This window comes from Gadus chalcogrammus, chromosome 20 (assembly GCF_026213295.1).
Source record: "Gadus chalcogrammus isolate NIFS_2021 chromosome 20, NIFS_Gcha_1.0, whole genome shotgun sequence".
NCBI classification, from domain to species: Eukaryota; Metazoa; Chordata; class Actinopteri; order Gadiformes; family Gadidae; genus Gadus; species Gadus chalcogrammus.
The window spans coordinates 1004001-1030135 of NC_079431.1; the positions used below are offsets into that span (position 1 = coordinate 1004001).

The window sequence follows — 26135 nt, forward strand, 5'->3', positions numbered from 1 at the left end:
CACGTCGTGAGTCGTGACTTTAAGTCGTAACTTACGGGCTGAAAAGTGTCCCTGGAACGCAGCATTAGGCTCCAGCCGGTTTATTGTTAAAGTTATGTTAGGGATCTCCGCTGCCATGCAGAAGGTCTCCCGAGTGTGTGTGGAGCTGGCCGGTTTAAGCTGTGCACGCTGATTGCAATTTGAAACAGGTGTGCAGCCTCACCCAGCCTCCCCACTCCCACAATCATCAATATTGTAAAAAATTGGTGAAATGATCACCTGAGCATCATATGCATCATGTCAGAGCTGAGTCCGTTTCCGTTATCCATGAAGGTGAGACACTCCATGTCTTTGATCTGGGTCTTATCGATCCATATCTGTTTGGCATTGACATCAGGGTCGTATGCGTTGTCTTCAGAAGGAATTAAGGAAAATATCACAAACACATCAAATTAGGTCTATCCCAACATAAAATGGCTGCTATATTGTTATTAGGTTCATACATTTTTTATTCTGCATTTGTGAAGGTCTCTGTTAATTCTTTTTGGCATCTGTTAGATGTCAAGTGAATTTCCGTTTCCCAGGAGACTTAAAGCACACTTCTACAAACCAAACTCCCAATTAATGTATGCTTCCACATAACCCAATAGTCATAGGAGGACTCACCTATGAGTTCAGCAATAGCACTGAAGGGCCAGGTGTGGCTGGTAGAGTTGGTGTGGAGAAACTTTGGACTAAGCTGAAATAGGAAAGCCAATAAGTGATTACAAAAAAATTGCATCGTTTGCATCAATTTTGAATTCAATTTGCATGTGTCGACTCATCTTACCGGTAGTTAGCAAGTTAACATTATGTTCCTGTTTCATTAGAAGGAAATTACCTTACGTGAATACAACTTTAATACATTCACTCAGCCTTGAACATGTTTTCTGCTTGAGATATATTTTCAACAGCAATAGAGCGCAACAGTGTGGTTCCAGAAGTAATCCCATTAATTTTCTCCATAGAGGTTTTGATAAAGCCATAATGTCGTAACCATCCAAAGTATTTACCACACCCTGTTATATTGTGAAACGATGATATGTGCTCCTGTAGAAGCCAGAAGTCAAAGACGTAATTAATTATTTTGGAAAAACACGTTTTATTCGCGATGTCTTTTGAAACCACCGCCTACTACTACTACTACTACTACTACTACTACTAATACACTAACCACAATCCTAAAGTGCAACACGTAACGTCTTTGATTGGTGGAGCTCGCTGCTACCATGGAAACGTTTACCCTCACCCGTGAAAGTGAAGTCGTCGATGACTGCTACAACTGAACTCGATCGCTTACCACAGCAACAATGATTTCCCTTCAATTAATGGAAAGTTAGAGTTGTTGTAAGAACTGTAGCTGAAATTAGTTGTATATGTTGAAAAATAAGTTGATATAGAAGAATATATAATAATATATGGTATAGCACTATTAGTGCTTTTTTAGTAATTTTGATAGTATAAAAGCTAGGAATACATAACGTTGAATGAATACGTTACCGGAATACGAGACTGAATTCACATGTATTCAAAACTAACAACGTTATTACGCGGTGATTGCAGTCAGGAATGAAGGACCATGTCGATGACAATGCTATACACTAAATGAAACACTACACATACACCCACGTACACACACACACGCAGAATATATTACACAACTTGTATTAACAATCGTGCTCGACCCCACTCGCATTTACAACGGGGTCGCAGAATTCGACGGTCCGCTATCATGGATTGTGACCCATCGTGGATTGCGACCTGCTCCTTGTGAACTCTGTGAAGATCGCAGAATGGGGTCGCAGAATTCGACGGACTGCGACCGCTTCAGCTGCAAATCCACCCAAGTCACTGCAATCACACACACACATCATACAAACGCCTCAATCGGAACACACGAGAATGTGCGAGAGACATACGGACGTACGCTTGCCAATTTTGTTAATGCCTTATATACAGTACGTTCGGATTGCATGATAGGAATAGATATATTCCGATTATAAATCTAATCGGATGAGAAGTGTCTGTGTAAACGCGGCTAATCGGAATACAATTCTCTGATCGGAATAGAATTCCATGCAGAATAGAAGAGGTGGTGTAGTCCGCTATAATCGAGATGTATACACTTATTCCGATTGGTTTGGGGTGGGTGCCACTACTTTTTAACTTAGAGAGAAGGCATCAGCAGTTGCAGTGGTTCGCAATTGGTCCGTCTGTACTTTTATGCACACCGAACTGGACCGCTGTCAAGGAAAGTGATTCACGTCTTTCTTAGCACTCCGCAAGTAGTCCGGTAACTTATCAACCCCAGCGTGTCCGGTTGCTATGCAACATCAACGTCTTTGGTGTTTTTATCGATGAAAGATTTACGTTATCAACGAAATTCTTAATGATCAATTAGTCGATAGTCGATTAATCATGTCCATCCCTACTCTCAACTGTAATGTCAATTCACTTACAATATCCTGGATCTTGTACATGGGTTTGTTTGTAGAATGATTGAAATGTCAATCTCAAGTGCAATGCCAATTGCAACCTCACCCACATATACAAAGTTAATTATTCATTAACTACTGGTCTTGCTGGTTATATTAATATTGATTTGATCTTTAAAATAATAATAAACCATGCTGGTTTTCCTGGCATTTTGGCAAAGACAGGTGTTATCAGAAACCTTATTCTCTTTTGGGTTCTATCGTGACTATTAGTTTGTGAAGTGCTACACTTTGTGTGTTCTCTGCTTTCCATCTGCATTTTGGAGTAAAGAAGTGTATGCAGGGTTAAAAGGGGGAGTGTTTTTTTTTTCTCATCTCCAACCTTTACTTCCGCGTATATGCATTACCTGCCCATCCACCATTCAGTCGGTACATCGTTTTTCTCCGTTCTCTTCTAAAGACCGGATGAGGTTGGCCCCATACATATCTTTGCCTTGGGCCCCCAATTTTCTAAATCCGCCGCTTGGTATATTTCATCCCTTTTTCCAAGCAACAACGGGACAAGAAAAAGTAATGTGGATCAGACTGTGCGGCAGGCCAGAATACCAACTGAATTTAAGCTTGTTACCTTCTGTATGTATTGTAAAGTTTTGAATATACCCCTCCATAGCGTAATGTAGTCCCTTTCGATTGATCCTGGAAGAAATTAAATCAGTCTAGTTTGTTTGTCCGAGTTCGAAATGGTAAAGACGTGGGGCGTGACTTAACGACAGGCCCTGTTGACACTCCGTCTACCAATATAATCAAACGTTATTGGAAATGGTGGCATTAGAGAGCTGAATTTTGCACTCTGATGCTGAACTGAAACTAATTAAAACGTGTTGTTTATCGACCACACAATACATCGGTTGCTCTGGAGAATTGCAATGTTGCCTGCTACGTTCGTAACGTCCCGCTTTCTTTTAATTCTGCGGTGATCATTGATAGATTTCACGCCTGTGATGTCTTTAAGATTAGTATTGGCAGAATTCTACCAATCGATACAGATTATATGTTAATCTTACCGTACTCAACGGGACCCCGCGTACCATCTGTGCCGCGGCCATGGTCCTGGGAAACCGAAACTTAACTCTTGATTGCGGAACAAGTTAAAACCCGCCCAATGAAAAACATAACCCTACAAGAAACCAGTGTCAAACGGTAGACCATGAGACTCCATACGCAATAGAAAATCATAAGCATAAGCTTAATATCTGTATCAAATTACACAATTTAAACGGTCAGTTAAATCGCAACACTCAAGAGTGCAGTCACACACACACACACACACACACACACACACACACACATACACACACACACACAAATGTATTCAAACTCGATCACATTTTTGTTTTACCCTTCACTTTATTTGTTTCCAACCATTAATTTATCTTTTAAATTCTGTGCATGTTAACATTGTTTAGCCTACTTAATTTAGACTGTTAAAATCCCTTCACTTGATTTGAGCCATTCAACATTTCTATCCGTGTTAAACTATGTGGCTTTACGGAAACATTTTCATCCTCACTTTGCCCTTCAGCACTCATTGCGTTTTCTAGAGTTACACTTTTTAAACCAAATGTATATTTAACAGTCCACTGGGTAGGCTGGTAGACAGATGTATCCAGAAAAGACTCCCACTTGTGTCCAAGGTGTGGTGGAAGCTTTCAGCAGGGGATTTCAATAAGTATAGTTCTATGTGGCCAGTCTACATGCTGTTCATTCGAAACCTTTACTGAAATTTAGTTTACTATTGATTGCAGAGTTTGTGTTCGGTGAAAATATCAAATTACGCGCTTGCAGTTCCCTGACTCCAGTATTGTGATTGTACAGTGACCATGTTGTACACATTCAGCATAAGATAATACACATAAAATAATGTTGGACCATGTAACCAAGAGGGGGCAAACCAACTTTAATCTCTTGTACGATGTGATCTTGTAGACTGATCACTAGTGACGTAGTGATCAGTCTACGTCACTCTACGTCACTCCCGCTCTACGCGCATGTTGTTGGCAGAAAGAGACGAGAGCGACAAGAGCCGCGATCATGTCCTGTTGTGCGGTTGGTGGCACAAACCCTTTTAATAAGACATAAATAAGAATAATATGGGATAAATAAGTATGCTTTTTCTTATTCGTATTGCATGCTTATTAAATGTATACTCTGTTTGAGTTAATCTCCCTCAAAAAGTAGTCCCCTTTAATTACGATCGAAGGGCATTATCCCGCTTATACCATGGTCACTTGCCAAGGGAAAGAAATGCAGATCATTCATTTATATTTTCATGCGTTTTACAATCCAAATATAAAGTTTTCACATAAATAGGAAGGACCGTAGCTACGACTTGGCAACGGGAGGTATTCTAGTCCGCTGAGCTATGAGCCAGAGAGCTAACGTTATGGATTGTACATAATTCTAATTCGTCTCTCGCCTTTATACCACAGATACTTTAGGGTCTATAGCATATAACCGCGTTGTCTGGTTACATTCATTTTTCACAATTTATCAGGTCTCGTTTTGAAGAATAATTACCGCGGCATTCATTTCAATGGGAATCGCGACGGTTTATACTTTCAACATAAAGTGTACATGTTTATAATTCGAAATTTGTCCCAGCCTTTATACCACAGATACTCTAGACCGATTGAAGTTGGAATGTTTAATACTTACTAGTTAATCAGGACCTATGAGAGAGCATATTATCAAATGGATACGACAAGCCCTGGAATGTGTGTAGTTTTCCGCTCCAACCACTTGATGGAAACGCACCTGATTCGACTTTCTTTTTTGCGAACTTTCTAAAGATTCGCTTCACCTTTTAGATCAGTGGTTTCCAACCTTTTTTGAGCAAACGCCCCCCTGACCTTACCCTGATCCTCTGAGGCAAAATCGTATTATATTATGCGCTCAGAAATGTGTTACATTATCGACTGGTAATGTAATGTGTTTCCACATTATTGCTATGGGTTTAATTACAACTAGAGTTTTCGTGCGTCCGTAAACTCTATTTTATTTTATTATCTTATGTGTAGACGAGAAGCTGAGAGAGACTGACCTTGCCTGGTTCTGTTGACACTCCTCAGAAATGCTGGCTTTTTCCCCCTCCAACTGCTCCACCTATTGGGGAATCCCGTGGTGTTTTATGTTCCAACAACTAACAAGACGTGTTGAAACTCCATCTTGGTTGCTGCCTCAATGGTCTTCACAGTTGACAGTCAACATTTCTACTCAAGACACATTTCATTGCAGCATTATTTTCTACCCTCAAGTATTTTATCGTCAGGAACACTGATCAACTGAGAAGGCGAATCACCAGCAACCTACTAAACTCAAAAGGCATACCTTTAAGTTCAGTTCATCTATTTGCGCCACCTGGTCCAGGTTATCTTGCGTTAGGCTTGTATTGGCCTTCATATTTCGTTTTTGTGTAAATGTCAGGCAGACCTAGAACCGACTTTTCTTCCACCTGCCCGACTAACGAATACAGTATTAAAAATACAGTATTTAGAAGATGATCATTGGCTACCTAACAGGTCTCATGGCATGCTACTTTATGGATGCTTGTATATGGGTGTAAGTGGGCCCTTAATACAGTATTTGAAGATTTTCAAGAAATTCAGCCTTGGTGCAGAATTACAGCCACTAAGAGCCACTCCCACAATGGGCTTTCCACAAACGTGTCAATTTTTAGGGGCGGGTCAAGGTGGAAGGTGGGGGTGTGGCCCTGAGCAGCTTGCGGCCACGGTACCATGCGCTAGTGTCAAAGTTCCTTTCCCCCCCAATTCCTTCTCCACCATGGCTGAGATAACCCCCACTACGAGTCTCGTTGTGGAATTACCGAGCCGTCAGGGAACCCAACGTGTTATGTGCCATAACACCAACAGTAGAACGGTTATCCAAATAACAAAGAAGTGTACAACACTCACAGTGCGTGTATTCACACACACACACACACACACACACACACACACACACACACACACACACACACACACACACACGTGGCGCTCGCACAGTCGTAGCTCATTGGGCAAAGCAGAGATGGGAGGTAACATGTCCCTGTATGACGATGAACGGGGAAAAATAATAAATCGAGGCATCTGAGCTTTGTTTTTTCAAAAGCAGAGCTGTCAGAATTGGGGATCGAGCCCGGATCTACGAATCCACAGTTCTACTCTGAACCCAGTTAACAAAAAGGGAAGGGGAATAGACTCAAGTGCAGAGAGGGTTAACTGAAAGGTTGTTTATTACAACAAAGTCTTTGGGCAAAAACACAGAAAATCACAAATTCCAAAACGAGGGCAAAATCCAAAAAGGGCAAAAAGTCCAGAGAAGGCAAAAGGTCAACTCAAAAACAGGTAGATCCTCATCAAGAGACAAAAGTTCCAAAACGTCATACCAAAGCGGCAAATCCAAGTGGGTAACCAGAGAGCAGGCAAGCGGTCAAAACATAGGGGATCAATAATAATTTCCTATAAAGGACTTTAGCTTCGGTCAGAGTACGAACGTGGCACATCAGACTAAGCACTGAACATAGGCAAAAGCAGGGCTTAAATACATGGCTTGATTGGTAATGTGACCGGAGCAACAAGACACAGGTGACAGGACTAATTGGCAAAGCAAGGAAACAGAAAATACTTAAATAACACATGCACGGCCACTAGATGCCGCCAAAGTCCAAAGCGCAAAAAACATTATTCAAAACCATGACAAGAGCAGGATAGCTAGTGCTCGTTTTACACCTAACGCCATTTCTAGCTACTGGGGGACCATAGGCAGGCTAGGGGAACTCATATTACTGTTGGAAAACCTCATAAAGTGACATTTTCATGCAATGGGACCTTTAACTTATTCATCATGCAGAGCTTTTATGACATTAGCATGTAATAAACAACCTAAACCTTTATTATTCTGATAATGATAAAAAAATAGAATAAAGCATTTTTATTCATATTTGATGTATTTCAATTTATAGTACTACAGACAATATAATGATAGATATTTTCCTTTACCTCTTGTAATTGATCATTGTCATCAGTCCTGTTTTTTTCAATGACCAGTTTTCTGTATGTTCCTATAAGACTACATACAGGTGTCCTGTAGTGTACTATTCTGAATGGAGGCAGTGCTGATAACTTGGGATTTTGACCGGGAAAAGTGTCTTGAACCATCTACAAACACTTCTTTTTTCGAGCAGATCAGATTGGATAGGCATTCTGGTGGCCCCGGGGAGCCGTTCAGCTCTGTGGTTATGGGCGCACGGGATGGGACAGTGCACCAGTCGGGATGGCTGTTGGTTTACTTCTGAGAGGTTGATCTATCAGGGCAGAGGCCGCCAGCAGTGGTTATCAATACTTTCCAGAGTGCCCCCGCGCCTTCTTGTTCCTCCCTCTACGCGGTGAAGTGGTGCGCTTTCTCAAAGTGGTGTGAAAAAAAACACGTTGTTGTAATGGATCGGGAGAGGACCCAAATGCAGCACATGTAGGCAGGCAGACAGTCAGTTATGTCTTTTGTTCACAGATAGGAGTAGGCAGAAGACAGGCAGGGCGCAGGCAGGATCCGTTGTCGGGGGTGGAAGGCAGTCGATCACCGGGACAGAGCAGGCAGGTCGGGGACAGGCAGGGTTGATAACGGGGAATCAGTCCGGAAAACGCTGGAGAAACTATTACTGAAGACATAGGGCAATCTGGCACTGAGAGAACTGAGAGGGGAGTCTATATACCGGGTTGATTAGTGATCAGAGGCAGCTGAGTGCAACAGGTGAGGAAAGTTGGGCTGATGAGTAGAGTGGCAGGCAGGCAGGTGAGGAGAAGGAGGCCGGTGGAAAAACACTGGGAGCTAAGGTGAATGAGATCACTGAGAGGGGAGAATGAGATGACCGAGAGGGCAGATCATGACAGTTGTCCCATCTCTCTGTGAAGTGGGAAGCGTCTCCTGCAGCGCTTACTGGAGAAAGGTTTGGCTTTCTTCATTATCATAGTCTATGTGGTAGCCTTTTCGGCTGGCCACGCAGGCTGTAACGGTAACCCGTTTTTCATCCACCCACTGGTCAAAAGATTCTGGGGTGGGGCTAGACATGTTAGGCCTGTTTTCTCATGTGCATACACAATGTTAGGGATCTTGCCACTGTGTTGTTTTGGTTATCAAGGGACTGCATCATGGTCTTCCCCCGGCCCTTTTTCAGTTTTTACATGTTGGACATCAGGACATGTCACCTAGGCACTATCCACGGCCTTCGTCCATCACTCACACCCAACAGCACTGCAACTCTCGGACAGGCCCTCGTCACTTCCCGCAGTGACTATTGCAGCTTCCTCCTTTCTGGTCTTCCCCACAAGTCTATCCGTAAACTGCAACTGGTCTCTTACTCTGCTGCCCGTATTATCACCAGAACCCAACCCCCGAACACATCACTCCTACCCTCAAACAGCTACACTGGCTCCCTGTCCAACACCGCATAAACTTTAAGATTCTCTTCCTCCTCCCTGCTCTCCGCTCCCCCTGCCCGCTGGTCCCCGATGGGGCTCAGAGCTTTCAGCCGCTCTGCCCCTCGCCTCTGGAACTCTCTCCCACTATCCACCCATAGTATAGACAGTCTCTCCCCACCTTTAAAACCTCCATCAAAACTCACCTGTTCCGACTGGCCTATCCCACTTAACTCCACCTACCCGCCAATTTATTGAATATGTTGCATTGTTTATTTTTATAATGTGTTTTGTTTTGCCCTATATCTGTCTGTTTTAAATTGTTTGCTTGTCTTAAGGCGAGACACGGCAGGCAAAATCATCGATTTTTCAGTCACTGGTCAATTTTAATATTTTGGGCTATTTTGCACCATTAACATGTAATGTTTCGCACAAAAGAAAAAAAAAAGTCAAAACGAAACATTTAGGTGTTTGTTTTATTATAGTTTGTCAACTTGCGCCGCTGAATTTTACAGAAGATTCACCAAACGTTTGCTTTATTACGCACCGTTTCAAATTACAGCCGGTCTCTGTCATATGTGTTCCGTGGTATCATTGGAAAGGACTCGATCTGCTGCACAACATAAAACTGATATCTGATTGGCTGGACTCGATTTCCGACCGGACGATTGGTTCGAATGTATCACGTGGTATGCTCTCAAGCTTGGTTGGCTTTTGCCATAAGAATCTTTAAAGGCCGTTTTCTCAAAAAGAGTGTTTTTCCATTTTTAGGTGCACATTTCTCAGCCTATGTAGAACCTAGGTACACCACACTTCCCAGTTTCACACATAGCATTGTTATGAAGACATCTACACATGGATTTATTTATAAATTGTTCCTGGCCAGATTTATGGGTCATTTTACCTGGAAATCATGGCGAAAATAGGGTTTTTAAGGCCATGGATAGTATATTTAGATTTCCCAGGTCATAAAAGCAGATATCCTAAAATCCATGTGAGGATTTTTTGTCATTTGATATATAAACAAAATAAAAAAAGAATTTTGGTCCTGGCTTTATCTCAATTTTTACGATTCATGCACCGGAAATATACGCAAAAACGTGCATATTTAATGAGATTCGACCTAATTAGCATAATTAAATATGCAAAATTCAAAAACTTGTAATACATTTTTTTCTTATAATGATGTATGTAATCAACTGGTAAAGTTTCATGGTGATCCCTTGTATTTAAAAATGTTACCCTATTCACCTGCCATGTCTGGCCTTAACTTTAAGGCGACCTTGAGAGTTTTTGAATGGTTTAGACCGATTTAAATTTGAATGTTGAATACATTGGAATAAATGCTAGCATATCTTTGACCTAATTGTTGTTGTAAATTGTAATTCAGATGTTGTTGTGTGTAATAGATGATGGACCACTCAGCGATGATAGGAAAGCTATGCACACTAAGTTGCATGGAAAACAAGTAACTCAGAAATGGAAATGGGTCTCGACTGGAAACAACCTGAGGGGCGGAACCAAAACAAACGTGATACAACTGACCTTGGATTGGAAAGGACTAAACAACATCTGTCAAAAAGGTTGTATGAGGTCTGTTGTTTACGTTTATCATTCAAAAATGAAAAGAAACAAATTGCTATAGGCAAATATTCAGACAGAAAAGCAGACAACACTCTCACTTAAGGGCGTTGGGACCTCTTGTGCCTTGTTTGCACAGACAAGATCCAGTGTTTCCCCCAGCACTGTATGGTTAAGGTGGCCCCCTTAACAACAATAGGGTCCCGGTCTGACCAATGTATAAAAAAATAAATAATAATAAATATTTTTTCTATATATTATTTCGAACTGAAACCCTCACTGAACTGAAACCTGCAGTGCCACCAGACAACCCCCCCCCCCCCCCCCCCCAATATTGAATGATGAAAAGTTATAAATGAAAGGAGCTACACCATAAAAAATTATTAAGCTGGTTTGACCTCTGAGAGTCACACGGTCTGAGAGATATTCAATCTTGGAATTGTTTAGACCAGGGGTTTTCAAAGTGTGAGAGAGTGAGCCCCCCCCCCAGAGAAAAAAATTCAGCTGAGCCCCCCCCCCCAATTTTTTTTTCTAATACCTGTGTTTTGAAAGCTATTTTAATTATTTTACACATTTCAAACATCTCCGATCATAATTTTAAAACATTTGGAAAATATTTTTGAAACATTTGAAACAAATTTTTTAACATATCTTTTAAACATATTTCTGAAACCTTACAACATCTTTTTGCGTTTTTAAACAACACAATTTAACAACTTTATCTAAGCATGTTTTAGCTTAACCTTTTTTAAATACATTTGAACATCTTAATCTGTGTAAACTGCCAGTTTACAGATTCATTCAGGGTCCCCGACTCTGAATTTTCTGAGTCGAATCAGATCTAACACTTATATGTTATGACTGCATATTTATATTTATTGTGCCTATTGCTGTTGTTTGTGTTTGTATTTTTGCATTGTTTTATTTTGCACTATGGGTAGTGAGCACCACCCCCAATTTCATTGTACAAGTTTGCACAATGACAATAAAGTATGAATCTATCTGCCTTTTCAGTCCAGAGATTCGACTATTCGGCGGGGTTTGTTTACCGGCGTTGCTATGGTGACCTAAATTATTATAAGCAACTGAAAACGACGCCGGTTTGAAACTAAAACTGTGATTCTGAAAAAAGTATAAATGCTATCAAAATTCCGTTTAGATAGTATTGAAGATACAAGTGTGTAGATTTGTTTAATGGTTTGAATGATGGTAAACGGTTGAAAAAGGAATGAGTTACGATGTCTAGAAGTAGGTGTATCAGAATGGGCTGACGTCTTCAATGAAAACATCTGAAAACGAAGCGGTATGAAACTAAAACTGTGATTCTGAAGACATTTTAAATGATATCGAAATTCTGTTTAGATATTATTGAAGATACAAGTGTGTAGATTTGTTAAATGGTTTGCACGAAGATAAACGGTTGAAAATTGATTTAGTTATGTTACTTCTACAGTTGAAGTACGACTGATGATTTGAATCATCGTCTTTCAGGTTTTTTTGTTTTGTTTTGTTTCCTGAAGAACTCTGTGTGTGTGAAGAACTGTGTGTGTGAAGAACTCTGTGTCTGTGGGGCGCGCCCCACAGTTTGAAAACCACTGGTTTAGACCGATTTAAATTAGAACGTTGAATACGTTTTAATTGAAATAAATGTAAGCATATCTTGGACATAATTGTTGCTGTAAATTGTAGTTGGGATGCTGATGGAAAGATAAAATGGATGATGGACCTTTCAGCGATGACAGGAAAGCTATTGTCCCTATTTTACATTTAAAGAAATCATCTCAGAAATGTAAATCAGTCTGTTTTGTTTATCGTCCTCCGATGCAAAAATAAACGTCATGAGTGGAGTGTGGCGGCATCTTAGTGAACCATTCATTACAGCTCGAGCCAAACTAGAGGCCTTCACTGGGGGGTAGATGGGGAGAAATGTTAAACTTCCATCTTAACTCCTTATCTATTGAAATAATGTTGACAACAGAGTGAAAGTAAATCAGTGTTGCACAGCAGGTGCACAGTAGACTATTAGATATGATTGGTAATCAATAACAATACTTTATGGTCCCTTTTCTTCGCCCTTTTCTAGCCTCTTCTACATACTGCACCTCATTACCCTCTCATAAGACTAAATTATACCATATAAACTCATCTAAGATATATTAAGTGATTTTTGATTGTCTCTGATGCTAAATGTCCTTTTGTTACATATGGCTAGTTTTCCTTTATTTGCTGTGCTTCAGAATTGTTCATTTGAAGAATATGCATGTTATAGGATTTCATTGGTAACATATCGATCAGCATTAAATACAGATGTGTCCATACAGGGCCAGCGTGGGCTTTGGTTGGTGGTTGTTACTGAGTGACTGCAGGCAACCAGTGGGAGAGGCAGCAGTTGCAATGCTTTTGTAGTCTTTTAAAATGATGTTGGGTAAATGTCAGCAACCAATAGAAGCACACGATCACTTTAACAGATTAAAAAGTGAACCTTTCTCCCATTCCTTTAACTCTGACTGGTTTTACTAAAATTGCTTCTCTGTTCATGGAAGTTCTCCAGCAAAATGTCATTGATAAAGTGTTGGTCGGGGATAAACGTTTCTGAAGCCAGTCATGAACGATAATGATTCCAGGCAGGACTAAAAACCAGTTTAGCTGCTTTCACACTGCCGCGCGGCAACCTCCCTGATAACTGCCTCGCTGCCGGAGGCTGCTTTCAAACCGCCGCGCCCAACGCCGCACAACGCAGGTTGAGATATCTACAATTTGATTCTGACTAGTCATAATTCCAGTTGAATTTCCCTCAATTCAAAATATCTACATGTCCCTTTTCAAATATCTTAAATTAAGTTTTGACCAGGCAAAATGACGTTGTAGATCTCAGTTGCAGATATCAGTCATTCACATGTTGGAGATCTGCAATTGAATTGTAGATATCAGTAATGCGAAACCCCATAGACATGAATGGAAAAAATGACGTCATTTCTCCTAGGAGGAATGTCTTTGTGTATGATGTGTCCTATAAAATTTACAATTTACAACTTCTCATCGTTCCATAGTTCCCTTTCAAAAATGTATTTTTCCTTATATTGCTCCGAGCCATTTTTTCTATTATTATTATTATTATTATTATTATTATTATTATTATTATTTTAACAGCTCCAAGACATTTTCAAAGGGAAATATTGAATGATGATAGTTGTAAATGAAAGGGGCTACACCATAAAAAAAGATTAAAGCTGGTTTGACCTCTGAGGGTCACATGGTCTGAGAGATATTCAATCCTGGAATGGTTTAGACTGATTGAAATTAAAATGTTGAATACGTTTACATTGTAATAAATGTATGCTTATCTTGGACATAACAGCGATGATAGGAAAGCTATTGTCCCTATTTTACATTTTAACAAAGCATCTCATAAATGTGAATCAGTATGTTTTGTTTATCGTCCCCCGAAGTAACAATAAAGGTCAGGAGTGGAGTGTCGCGGCATCTTAGTGCACCGGCATTACAGCTCGAGCCAAACTAGAGGCCTTCACTGGGGGGTAGTGGGGAGACTCAGAGAAATGTTAAACCTCCATCTCAACTCCATATCTACTGAACAACAGTAGATATGGCACCAAAGTGAAAGTAAAGCCAGTGTTTTACAGTAGGTGCACATTGTTCATTTGAAGAATATACATGATATAGGATTTCATTGATATGATTACGGTATTGAAATCACTATCGATTCAATTCAGATATGTCCAGGTTATTTTAAGCTACGAACAGATTAAAATATCAAACATTACCACTTTTAAATGTGTATTTGTCTAAACATTTAGGCTATGCTTTTGCATGAATGCATATAATTTACAATAGCTATATCGATTACAATAGCTATATCGATTACAATAGCTATAGATTATATACAAAATCCATGGCCTCCAGGAGAAGAACATTTTGAACTTAGATTGCAACCCACTGAATTCCCTCTTCTCACCTCTCCAAATAACGCAGCAGAAGCTACGGTGCCAGCATCGAGTACACAAGTGTCAAGTGATGATATTCCTTGATAGATGCATAGTTTATTTAGTCGGTAAAGCCACGGGTCATGGTGATTTGACGGGTTTATCACAGAATGGAGAAAGCAACGGATACCAGATTTCTTCATTATTTTGATCAGAGCATTTGATTTATTGATTGCTGTCGGTATGTAAAGAGAATTAAAACAAATATTACAAAATGATTGTAAAATATATGGCCTACCCTTACCATCAACTAATATTAGTGTTCTCATTCTTTGTGACATGATTGCATAAAATTGCAATGAAAACATAAACAAAGATGTTGAACACCCATGAAAGCCAAAGCCCGCTCTCTAATGCATCATTCAGCCTCGGGAGGTCTGCCTTGTCTGATAATTAAAGGACCAATGGCAAAGCTTCAGGACTAAATAAAGATCCATCACACAAACTTACACTTACAATATTAAAGTAAAGAACATTCTTAAAATGTTGATTTTTGTAATGAAGAATCAACACAGAAAACAAAACAATTAATGACCCTTGTCCTTTATGAACGAAAACAAAGTTAATACCTTATATCCCGTCAGACCAATAAAATGTTGGTTTAATAAAGTGATCATTCTAAATATGTCTATTTTTTCATTCGGTCTTTGACCAAGTCTCCCTTACAGCAATGCCCTGAATTACAGAACAATATAAAAAAGCACATGTAGTTACAACAAGCAGTAGAAATTAAACCACTATTATCAATAAAAACACTAAATTATCAAACACGAAAGAGTTATTAAAAAGAAGTTTACAATATAAACATCAAACATTAAAAAAGGTAATAAAGCTGGAATCGAGCCTAGCTGCTCCAGGCCGAGGTCATCCAGGAGCCTAGCCAACTACTCGTGTATCAAAGCTAAAGAATGTCTTTGCCAAAACCCGAAGGCACCCGTGGGAATCTAGCTGTGCGCTCAGACCAAAAGCTGTAAAAGATGCAAAATAGCTTAAGTGGTCAAACATATTTCTATCGCTCATCGTGTGAACCATTTGAACATTCTTTCTTGCTCCTCAATAGATTCAGATTGATTGTCGGGTCATTAACAACTAAACTCAACTCTCATTTACCGCTTTACAGCTTTACAGCTATCGCTCAAGTCAAATAGAAAGTGAATGGGCATTAATCGCTCGGATCGCTTTATAGCTCTTGGTATGAACGCCCAGTAAAGGTCATCGAATGTTGTGACCTTGTTTTATATCTATTGACCTACCTGGAAAGCAGTGAGGGGAGATAGGTGGGTAGACCCCAAACCGCTTAATAAACATTCCAATGATAGTCACTTTGCTATATAAAATGTACTATATATACACTTTCTCTATAAAAGTAACCAATGTGGGTTAATGGTGCTGCTGGGAAGTAGGACCAGGAGGATGTGTTCGAATATCTTTTCCAAGAGTTTGCACTTTGTTCCGCAAGGCATCTATTCCGTTGTTGACCTCTCGTTTCAGACTGTGAGACAGAGATATAATAGTACATATTGTTTGCCATTTTAATTAGATGCATTTATTTGATTATCTTATATGAGAAGGAGAGAAAGACTGACCTTGCTCTGTACTGTTTACACGTACAAGTTTCCTTCTTCCACTTCTCCACCTAATGGGGAATCAAATGGTGTTTGATGTTCTAATAACTAGCTAACAAGATGTGTTGATTTTATTGATATAAAACTCCATCTCAATTGCTGCCTCAAAGGTTTTCACCGTTGACAGCCAACATTGCTACTCAAGACACATATCATTTTAGCATTATTCTCCTACCCTCAAGTATTTTATTGTCAGATACACTGAGGAACTGAAGACTAAGCTGGGCACTGAAAAGCTTAAGAAAAGGTTAAACACCAGCAACCTACTAAACTCAAAAGGCATACCTGTGCGCTCAGTTCATCTATTTGCTTCGCCAGGTCCTGTTTTTCTTGCGTTAGTCTTCCTTTTGCCACCAGCAACTCCTCCCTGCTTATCTCAACGTTCTCGGCAGCAGAGCTTCTCAGCACCCTGTCCGTTTCTGACTCTCCTCTGTCACAATTCCGCCTTGGTCTCTTCGTACCTTGAGGGGCGTTTTGACAGAAAGAATACACTTGTTATTACCGGATGACTGCTGCTAGTGGACATAATGCATGCTAGAGAAATATTATATGAAACTAGAGTTTTCGCGTGTGCGTTGCGTATTTTTTAACCATTCAGCGGGAGGCAACAGGCTGATTATCAATTAGGGGGGCACTCAATGACATGCAGAAGCGTCATCAACACGTCCACTGAAGTGTTGTGAGAAATACAGACTTTCTACTCTACATTCACATATAAGGTAATTCACATAACCTACGGAGAAAATAGTACCTCAGGGGTAGTATTATTGAAGAGATTTTCAGGGCACAAATGTCAGGATATGTTGCAGCTAGTGTGTGAGCATTTGATTACATTATACAATTAGTAATTGTTCAATGGAAAGTGTAGTATACTATGCATGCAAATTAGGGCTTTGACTTTTGCCCAAAAATCATATTCGAAGTTCGTTTGTTTATTAATATTAATACTAGAATATATTCGAATATTTATTAATAATATTTTGACCATTAAATGCCTTCAGTAAGACCTGGGCTGAATCCGAATACTTAGTACATACTATTTCTGTTCAGTGTCTACTACTTGACGGTACTATACTTGACAGTGTAGTACGGTCTACAGCTATGCGTAGAACGCCTCTGAACGCTTCCGAACACCGCCGAAACTCCACCGGATGTTTGGAGATGACGTATCTCCCCTCAGATGCCGGCAAAATTACCTTGATAAGTTACCTGTTTTCCGTCTTGTCATCGTTGCTATTAAATAAAAAATGTCTCTTTTTACTTAATTATTTTACTTTTTTACTCTTTTTAATGTCTCTTTTTTTCGCCGCTTTCTACGACGTCTTTCTAAGCCGCTGTTGGTAGTGTCGGGTCAGCCATCTCTTCTTCGTTCGTTACCAGACTCCGGTTGCATTGTGGGATAGCATAGTGACCTACCGTTGAATACTGCGGTGGTAGCATATCTATGGGTGGTAGTACCAATGGGTAGTACGCATTCTGAAACGTTTTCCGTACTACACAATGCGTACTGAGCATTCGGACGCGCTATATTTGTGGCGTGCTACAAAATGCATACTATAAGTATTAGTATTCGGATTCAGCCCTGGATTGGGCTTTGCAAGGTTTGTTTACCGGCGTTGCTATGGTTACCGGTCTTGCGTGTTCCAACGGTTTATTAGGTTTCTAATAAATCGCTGTCTAATCAATACTTCATTCACTGCCTCTTCCGTGGTCATTACAATATTATGATTAGACTGCGTCGGGTTCTCCGACGTCTCTCCCTCTTGGCCTGCCCATGACAGGTTCGAATATTAGGGGCTGCCTAATATTCGTTCGAATTTTGATTTATTTTTTGATATTCAAATTATATTCGAATCACGAAGTTCGGAGTCAAAGCCCTAATGCAAATCAATTATTAATTTGCTTTTACTGTTATTCAAGGCTGAAAAGTGCATTGACATTTTACAATGAAAGGCAGCTACTACTGGTTAGTTGAAAATAATAATCATCATTGAGATTAAACATCTCTTCCAGGGTCCTGGCCAAGACAGGCAGCAGTAGCCTACAGTCACACATAACATACACACAAAACATAAAAAAAAGAAAACAACTAAAACAGTCCGCAGGGGGGAGGGGGGATATCAATATCACGAGACATTTGGGGAGGCTCAAGGAGGAGGGTAATATTAAGTTTGAGCAACAAAGTGTAGTCTTGTGGTGGTCTCTATATACATAATTCACCATACTGTGTTATTGACATGTTTTCGTTCGGTGTTCTTTTATCGCAATTTATAGTCTATAGATGGAACGTCTTACCTGGGAGAGTTTGTCAACGGCGGAGCCGTTGTGTTTAAAAACATAACGTCTTGCCTTGGTGAGTTTGTCGCTGCGGAGTGTGCGTGTGTGTTCTTACCTGGGCGTGTGTGTCGATTGCGGAGCAGTTATGTTTAAAAACCTAACGTCTTACCTGAGCGAGTGCCACTGCTGTGTGTGTGCGTGCGTGTGTCTTCTAACCTGCACAAGGTCGATGGCGGAGCCGTTATGTTTAAAAATATAACGTCTTAGCTCAGCAAGTGTGTCGTTGCCCTTGTCTTGACATACGATGTGTGCGCGTGCGTGTGTGTGTGCGTGCGTTTGTTTATGTGTGGCTCCATCTGCCAATGGAGCTTCACACAGGGTGTGTGTGAAGCGCCCAGTGCAGTAGTGTAGAGGTGCTTGTAGTTAGCGCATGCTGCATACTGCTTTCTGCTTTCAACTTTCTGCTTTTAGCTACCGCCGCTGGCTAGCCTCCTCAGGGGTGAAAAGAGGAGTGCGTAAGCCTCCTCCGCCAGTACACAGCCTCTCCACCACCGAGACTTCTGCAGTGCCTCCTCGTGGCCACACACGGTAACTTGGTACCTTGCAGTCCCAGGCTGAACTGCAGGGGATCTCGGAGCAGCAGTGGGCCCCAGAGATGTGGTGTGCAGGCCCACCATGCAGTGGATACGCCCTGACGCCTGTCAACCACTGCCCCAGCTATGGGCAAACAGCCCCACTGCCTTGTGGGATAGTCTCTTGAGACAAAGGCTAAGGGAGCACACCCCAACAGAAGATCATGCGCTGGCGATGTGCAATTGGCGGGCCTAAATATGAGCTAGGTCCCGGCAGCCTCCTGCAGCTAGGATGGGGAGCTGGTCGTCCTGGGCTTACCCATGCCACCAGACCCACCCCATCTTGGTGAAGATAGTGCCATTGGAGATAGCGCACCTCATGCAGCACTTTAAAAAGCTCTTTTGCGCAGGTTTCCACCTTTGACCAACGGTGATTTTTACCTGGATCTATATCTGGTTGAAGTCTGGCGGCGTTGGGGTGTCTGACGACGGGAGCAGGTTTGAATAGACTGGGAGCTCTTAGTCAGAACCCTGCACGTCAGCGGCACAGGGTATGGGTCGCCAACAGCTGGGGTTGAGTGGCAGCTGTTCTTGGCAGACCCCTGTGCGACTGAGCAGCCCCTATTTACGGACCGCACTGCTCACCTCAAGCGAGGAAGGGCCTAGAAAAGGTGGCCTGAAAATTGCTCCCTCAACCTACAACTGGACAGGCTACCGCACCTGTCGGGTCATTCCACTTCTGCAGTCGAAACAGAAGAAACAAATAAACCTCAAACTGGCATCATGGAATATAAGAATATAACCCTCCTGGACTCCTTTGGCAAGTCTGAACGACCTCATAGAAGGACAGGCCTGGTTGCGGCCGAGCTGAGCCGCTATAATATCGACATCGCTGCCCTGAGTGAAAGCAGGCTCCTTGATGAGGGGTCTCTAACAGAAGAGGGCATGTGCTACACTTTCTACTGGAAAGGCTATCCCCAAGGTGGACAACATCTGCACGGTGTGGGACTGGCCATTAAGAACACACTACTGCCAAAACTCACTGAAAAACCTGTGAGCATCATTGAGAGACTGATGACCCTCCGTATCCCCCTGGAGAAGAACCGCTATGCCACACTACTCAGCGTGTATGCTCCAACCCTACCATCCGACAGTGAGTCTAACGACTCATTTTTTCTGCACAAGAACATTACACAATTACAAAACCAAGGTTTGGGCTGATGAAAACATCCCACAACAATGGAGACAGGCCAGCATTGTCACCATATTTAAGAACAAATGTGATAAGGCCATCTGTGGTAACCATAGGGGAATATCACTTCTTGCTGTGGCAGGCAAGGTCCTGGCCAAGGTGATGCTTCGAAGGCTCATTAATAACATCACAGAGTCAATGCTACCCGAGTCACAGTGCGGGTTTAGAAAGAACAGGAGCACAGTCGACATGGTCTTCACAACTCGGCAACTCCAAGAAAAGTGCAGGGAGCAACATAAAGACCTGTTTATGGTTTTGGTCGACCTCTCCAAAGCCTTCGACACTGTGAAGAGAGATCTCTTGTGGGATGTCCTAATGCGGATTGGTTGCCCCATCAAGTTCGTCAACATCCTCCGTCAATTTCATGATGGAATGACTGCTAGGGTGTCGATAAGAGGTCAAGAGTCTAGCCCTTTCCCAGTGCGCACAGGGGTAAGACAAGGATGTGTATTGGCACCAATGCTTTTTAACATCTTCCTCTTATGCGTCACCCAGCTTCTCCAAAAGGGGATTGAAGGAAACAGTGGGGTGACAGTAGTGTATAGGCTGGATGGTAACCTCTTTAACAACAACACATGTGCACTTGTATCTCACTCTCCACAAGGCCTCCATTCTGTTCTAGATGCAGCAGTTAGGGCATACAGCTGGATGGGGTTGACCATCAATGCAGCCAAAACAGAGGTAATCTGCCAAAGGAGTACCAACATCCCACCCACACCCCTCGTCTTCACTGTAGCAGGGGAAAAACTGTCAGTTGTTCCATCTTTCAGATACCTGGGGACCATTATATCTGAAGACAACAGAATTGACAGTGAGGTCCAAAACAGATTAAATCAAGCATCAGCTGCCTATGGGAGACTCAGGCGCCGGGTTTTTCAGAACAAGAACCTTAATTTAAACACAAAAATCTGTGTCTATCAAGCAATCTGCATCACCTCCCTCCTCTACAGCTGTGAAGCCTGGGTTACTTACAGCTGCCACATCAAGTCCCTGGAACAGTTTAACACCCGCTGTCTGCAGCGCATCCTAGGAATCACTTGCCGTGACCGAGTGCCCACACTGAGATCTTTGGGAGGACAGGCTGCAAAAGAATTGAGGCCACAATCATTCGTCACCAACTGCGTTGGCTGGGGCATGTCACAAGGATGCCCTACAACCGTCTGCCCGGCAGAGTGTTATATGGCCAGCTACACCAAGGTTAGCTCTCTGCTGGAGGTCTGAAGAAACACTTTAAAGGCCAGATGAAAATAAAACCTGGAGACCTGGAGAATATGGCTGCTGACCGCAACACCTGGCAGCAGCTGTGTCTAGATGGGACCAATACACTGGAGGAAGAAAGGACTGCCAGAAGACATCAAAGAAGGCTCAGGAGAAACACACCCACACCCATGACTGCCAGCAACACCAATAACATGTATACATGCCCTACCTGCAACAGAGCCTGTGGATCCAGGATTGGGCTATTTAGCCATCAGAGAACTCACCGGTAAAAGACAAAGATGGACGTCATCATCGGACTGGATGGACAACAACTGCTGTGTGTGTGTGTGTGTGTGTGTGTGTGTGTGTGTGTGTGTGTGTGTGTGTGTGTGTGTGTGTGTGTGTGTGTGTGTGTGTGTGTGTGTGTGTGTGTGTGTTTGTGTGCACATGCGCACATGAGTAACTTGAGTAACTGGTGCGACAGGCCTGCTATTATAGTAGTAAGATATTGTACCAGCTGTTACTCATAAACAAAACGAAGAACAGAATGTGAAGAAAACAGGAGGTAAAGATAAAGTACGTACCGCCCAGAAAATACAAAACATATTTTACCAGAGGTGCCCTCTCCGGAGGTCTGTGGTGTGTTCGGGGTGGAGGTCTTGTTGTCATGGTCAAAACACAGTTTCAGTACTCTGAATTATCATAGCAGCACAGCCACACGTAATATAATTCAATATGTAAATCAATGCATGAAGTATAATTCGTTTTTGTGTAAATGTCAGGCAGACCTTGCAACGACTTCACTCCACCTGCCTGACTATGAATACAGTATTAAAAAGACACAGAATTTAAAAGATGATTATTGGCTACCTTAATTTATTCATCATGTAGAGCTCTTATTACATTAGCATGTAATAAACATTCTCAATCGTTATTATTCTGATAATGACAAAAAATAGAATAAAGCATTTTAATTATATCTGATGTACAATTTATAGGACATACAATATAATAATATGTATTTTTTCTTTACCTCTTGTAATCGATGATCATTATAAGCCATCTCGTCACTGTCACTGTCAACATAAACAATTGTCAGAAATGCCTTAAGACCACATGCAGGTGTCGTGTACTATTCTGAATGGAGGCAGTGCTGATAACTTTGGATTTTGACCAGGAATAGTCATGTTTATCAAGTGTTCAAGTTTCACTTGACAAAACCCCAAGTATGCTGCAGTGATTGAATAATGTTCAAACAGTTAACATGATACATTTAGCTGTAGCCATTAAAGATCATACTGGTAACTTGGACTGTATGATGACGATACCTAAAGCACTCAAACACCTGTGATTGTGGACTCACTCTGTATCCTCAACGTTAGCACTGGAGTTTTTCCTTTTATTTCCACTGTAATCTTGTAATTTTGCTGCCAGAGCTTTGATAGTGTTCCTGTAAAACAAAAAAATATTGTCAGACTTGTGTCTTGATAAGAGGGGCCGTGGAGTGGTTATATTTCACGTAATCTAAGCCGTCTAGGCCTCGCCTTATGGGTTTGTCCCGTGAGCGCACTCGCATGCACTGAAAATTTCAGCAATGCACCAATCAACGTGGGCCCCGCCCAAATTCCCGGCACTGTATAACGTGGCGCACAGTATATTTCGTCCTCTTTTCTCCCAGCAGTTGTTTGAACCATCCACCAAGACTACTGCTTCTACCATCTATGATAAAGAAATGCAGCCTCGGCGTGACGGAGCCCAGAGGTACGGCCCCTTCACAGCCTCTGCACCTCCTGCCCGGAAGCTTTCACCCAGCCGGACCTCATCTCTCGCGGCATTCCCCGCTTAGAACTGCTCAGATGGAAATTTTTGCGTTCAGAGAGAACCCCCACTGCAGCTTGTGGTTCTTCCTCAGCCATGAGGATCTTCCCCTGTTTGGGGTAGAGGAAACGGCGTGCAACACCTTGTCTGCCTTACCACCACTTCATCTGATCCATTTTCTTCTTTGGAGCAGATTAGATAGGAGGATCTGTCCCTCATTCTGGTGGCCCCAGAGAGCCACTGTCCCACGGGATGGGACAGTGCATCAGTCGGGATGACTGTTGGGTAATTTCTGGGAGGTCTATCTATTAGGGCAGAGGCCGCCAGCAGTGGTTATCAATATTTTCCAGAGTGCCCACGCGCCTTCCTCTTCCTCGCTCTACGTGGCGAAGTGGGGCGCTTCTCGAAATGGTGTGAAAAAAACCTTGTGTTGTTTTGGTTATCAAGGGACCACGTCAAGGTCTTGCCCCGGCCCTTTTTTCAGATCTATTTAGACCTCTCTCTGACCGTCGATCTCACCACGATCTTACTACAAATGATGCCATGCAGCTACTTGTCGCGAGACCCTTATATCAAAATTGTCACTTGGGACTGATTGGAGCCAAGTCCTGCCGCATAAAGCGGATGCAAGGACATGGCTCTTCCTCTTTTACCTTCTCGCTTCGGTTTTTCGTGAGACCCGGTAAGTTTGAAACTTGGGAAATCTGTCACGTTAATCGTGCAGGCGCTTTAAGCCCCTGAGGACTGTTTAAAGGTGACATATTATGGTGTTTTCCCAAAAAGTAAACATAGTATTTGAGTTCCAGAAAACATGTTTTTTAAGCTGTTTGCTGGAAAGCTTTTAGGAAAAAAAATATTGTCTACCGCTGTACCCCTCTGTTTCAGTCCCTTCAGAATGCGCTGTTTCTGATGTCTGTAGCATTGATTCAAATGAGCTGCTGCCCATTGACCAATGAGTTGTCAGACTGAACCACAGCATGGAGGAGAAGAGATTGTTGCCGTTTGCTGACTCCTGGAGATCTATATCTATATTATATAACATAATAATAAAAATTATATATGGGTATTTATATAATCGATCTAATATCACTGCCAAAAGCTATGAGCGCCTCGGATGATATTATGAATAATAAAGACTGTGTCTGACGACTCTGGTACTTCCACAAGTAAAGACTCGTAGTGGGGGATATCTGGGCCATGGTTGAGAAGAATTGGGGGGAAGGAACTTTGGCTTTGACTTTCTGAAGTCCATGAACCGCGACATGGTGAAGAAAAGGATTGCACTCCGGGAGCTTAGCTGCCGGACTGCCTCCGAGCTCCCCGCTCCGGAGCTGCCGGCCACCGTCAAAGCCGTCCAGCCGCAGTCCGGCAGCTCCGGATGAGTACTCCGGGAGCTGAACTGGCGCCGAAGCTAGGTGGAAGCTCCAGTGGACTAGCAGCTCCGACGGACGAGCAGCTCCGACTGGGGTAGCTTGGCGGCAGTCCGGCAGCTCAGCTCCGGGAGTGCAATCCCTTTCTACTCCATGTCTCCTCCTCCCGACTTCCCTTCGGCGGCAGCTCCGGCGGGGTGAGCTCGGCGCCAGAGAAAGGGACTCCCGTAGCTTAGCTGCAGGGCTAGCGCCGAGTTCCCCCCGCGGAGCTGCTCGTCCGCTGGTCCACAAAATCTTAGCAATGCTCTGATTGGAGGGGAGTGGGGAAGTGGGAGGTAATATTCAAATGTGCCCCCTTCCTACGTAGGATGGGGCGCCAAAACTGACTCGCTCATTTGGTAGCTGAAGGCGGGCTGCTTCAAGAAATGCGTATCTCACTCAAAAAATCATGTACGGACTTATTTCAAAGTTTGTATGCGTGTGGGAGCACCATCTTCCCACAACAACACCCCAAATCCCAGGAAAAGTGCTGTTTTCATAGCGCAAAGCACGGTAAGACGAAACGATTCTACCCTGTTTTGAATGCTTTATATATTTTGATTATCGTAGGCTATGAAGTTGAACACTAAAAACAATACTGAAGTGATAGGCTTACTCCCCTCTGCAGCAGCAGTCGGGTTGTGCCGTGAAACCCCAACACACGTCCGCGTGAATTAAGCGCAGAGCCGGCGCTGGCCGTTTCGGCGCCCTAGGCGACTCGAAATCAACTTGCGCCCTGGACAGGTCTTCCGAGCGGGGGGGGGGGTGCTACGCTGACGGTTTCGGGCCGCCCCGCTGACGGTTTCGGGCCGCCCTGGCAATTGCTCCCGTGCCCCCTCGCTTCTCCGTTCGCATCGTATATTTTAATTAAGGGCGCCACCAGAGGGCGCCCCCAACGCATTTATCGCCCTAGGCGGTCGCCTAGCTCGCCTATGCCGAGCGCCGGCCCTGATTAAGCGGGGTTTGTTTGTTAAATAGTAACCCCACCGACGTTTGCGTGAATTGTGCTGGGTTTGTGTGTGAGATATTAATTTGTTTATTAAGACAATTCCAAGGGGAATGACTGCAAGGTGCGGTCGTTCATTTCTGTTCCGCCCGTGAAAACCCCCCCATTGCATGAGTTGTGCTGGGTTTGCAGTAAAGCTACATTTATCCAGCCCTTGGCGGCTGTTCGCAGCAGTCTGGGCCAGTACACAAACGGCGTTGGTCAGTGTGGTGTCTGCTCCACCTAGCTCGGCAGCAATTGCCTTGATCCCGTTGGCTATTGTTCGCAGTAGGCAGGGTCAAGAGTTGTTGGGGCTGCTATTGTTGTACACGCTTACGGCATATTGAGGCGTGAGTGTCCTGATTGCCAAGATGGCATCCCATATGTGCATCTTTTGCAACGCGGCCATGGACTCACGTGATGGCCACCGGGAGTGCCCTGGGTGTTTAGGCAGGGCCCGTCTCTTGGGAGATGCCAAGAACCCATGCCCTG

At 42.8% G+C, this 26135-nt stretch overlaps 1 protein-coding gene across 6 annotated transcripts in view; it reads right to left on the reverse strand.

The window, feature by feature from the left end:
* morc3a (MORC family CW-type zinc finger 3a) overlaps nucleotides 1-26135 on the reverse strand; it is a 49389-nt gene that overhangs the window by 11877 nt on the left and 11377 nt on the right. For 2 of the 6 annotated variants that reach the window (XM_056579331.1, XM_056579332.1), the window contains exons 1-3: nucleotides 3518-3765; nucleotides 646-718; nucleotides 259-391 (exon numbers count right to left, since the gene is read on the reverse strand). In XM_056579331.1, coding sequence (XP_056435306.1) covers nucleotides 259-391; nucleotides 646-718; nucleotides 3518-3559 — 248 coding nt within the window. In that variant the 5' untranslated portion in view covers nucleotides 3560-3765. Of the gene's footprint in view, nucleotides 1-35; nucleotides 238-258; nucleotides 392-645; nucleotides 719-3517; nucleotides 3766-14397; nucleotides 15998-16091; nucleotides 16142-16415; nucleotides 16592-22043; nucleotides 22090-22464; nucleotides 22508-22794; nucleotides 22882-26135 lie in introns of those variants that run through there. The other 4 variants (XM_056579336.1, XM_056579333.1, XM_056579335.1 and 1 more) reach the window with 4 other exon arrangements.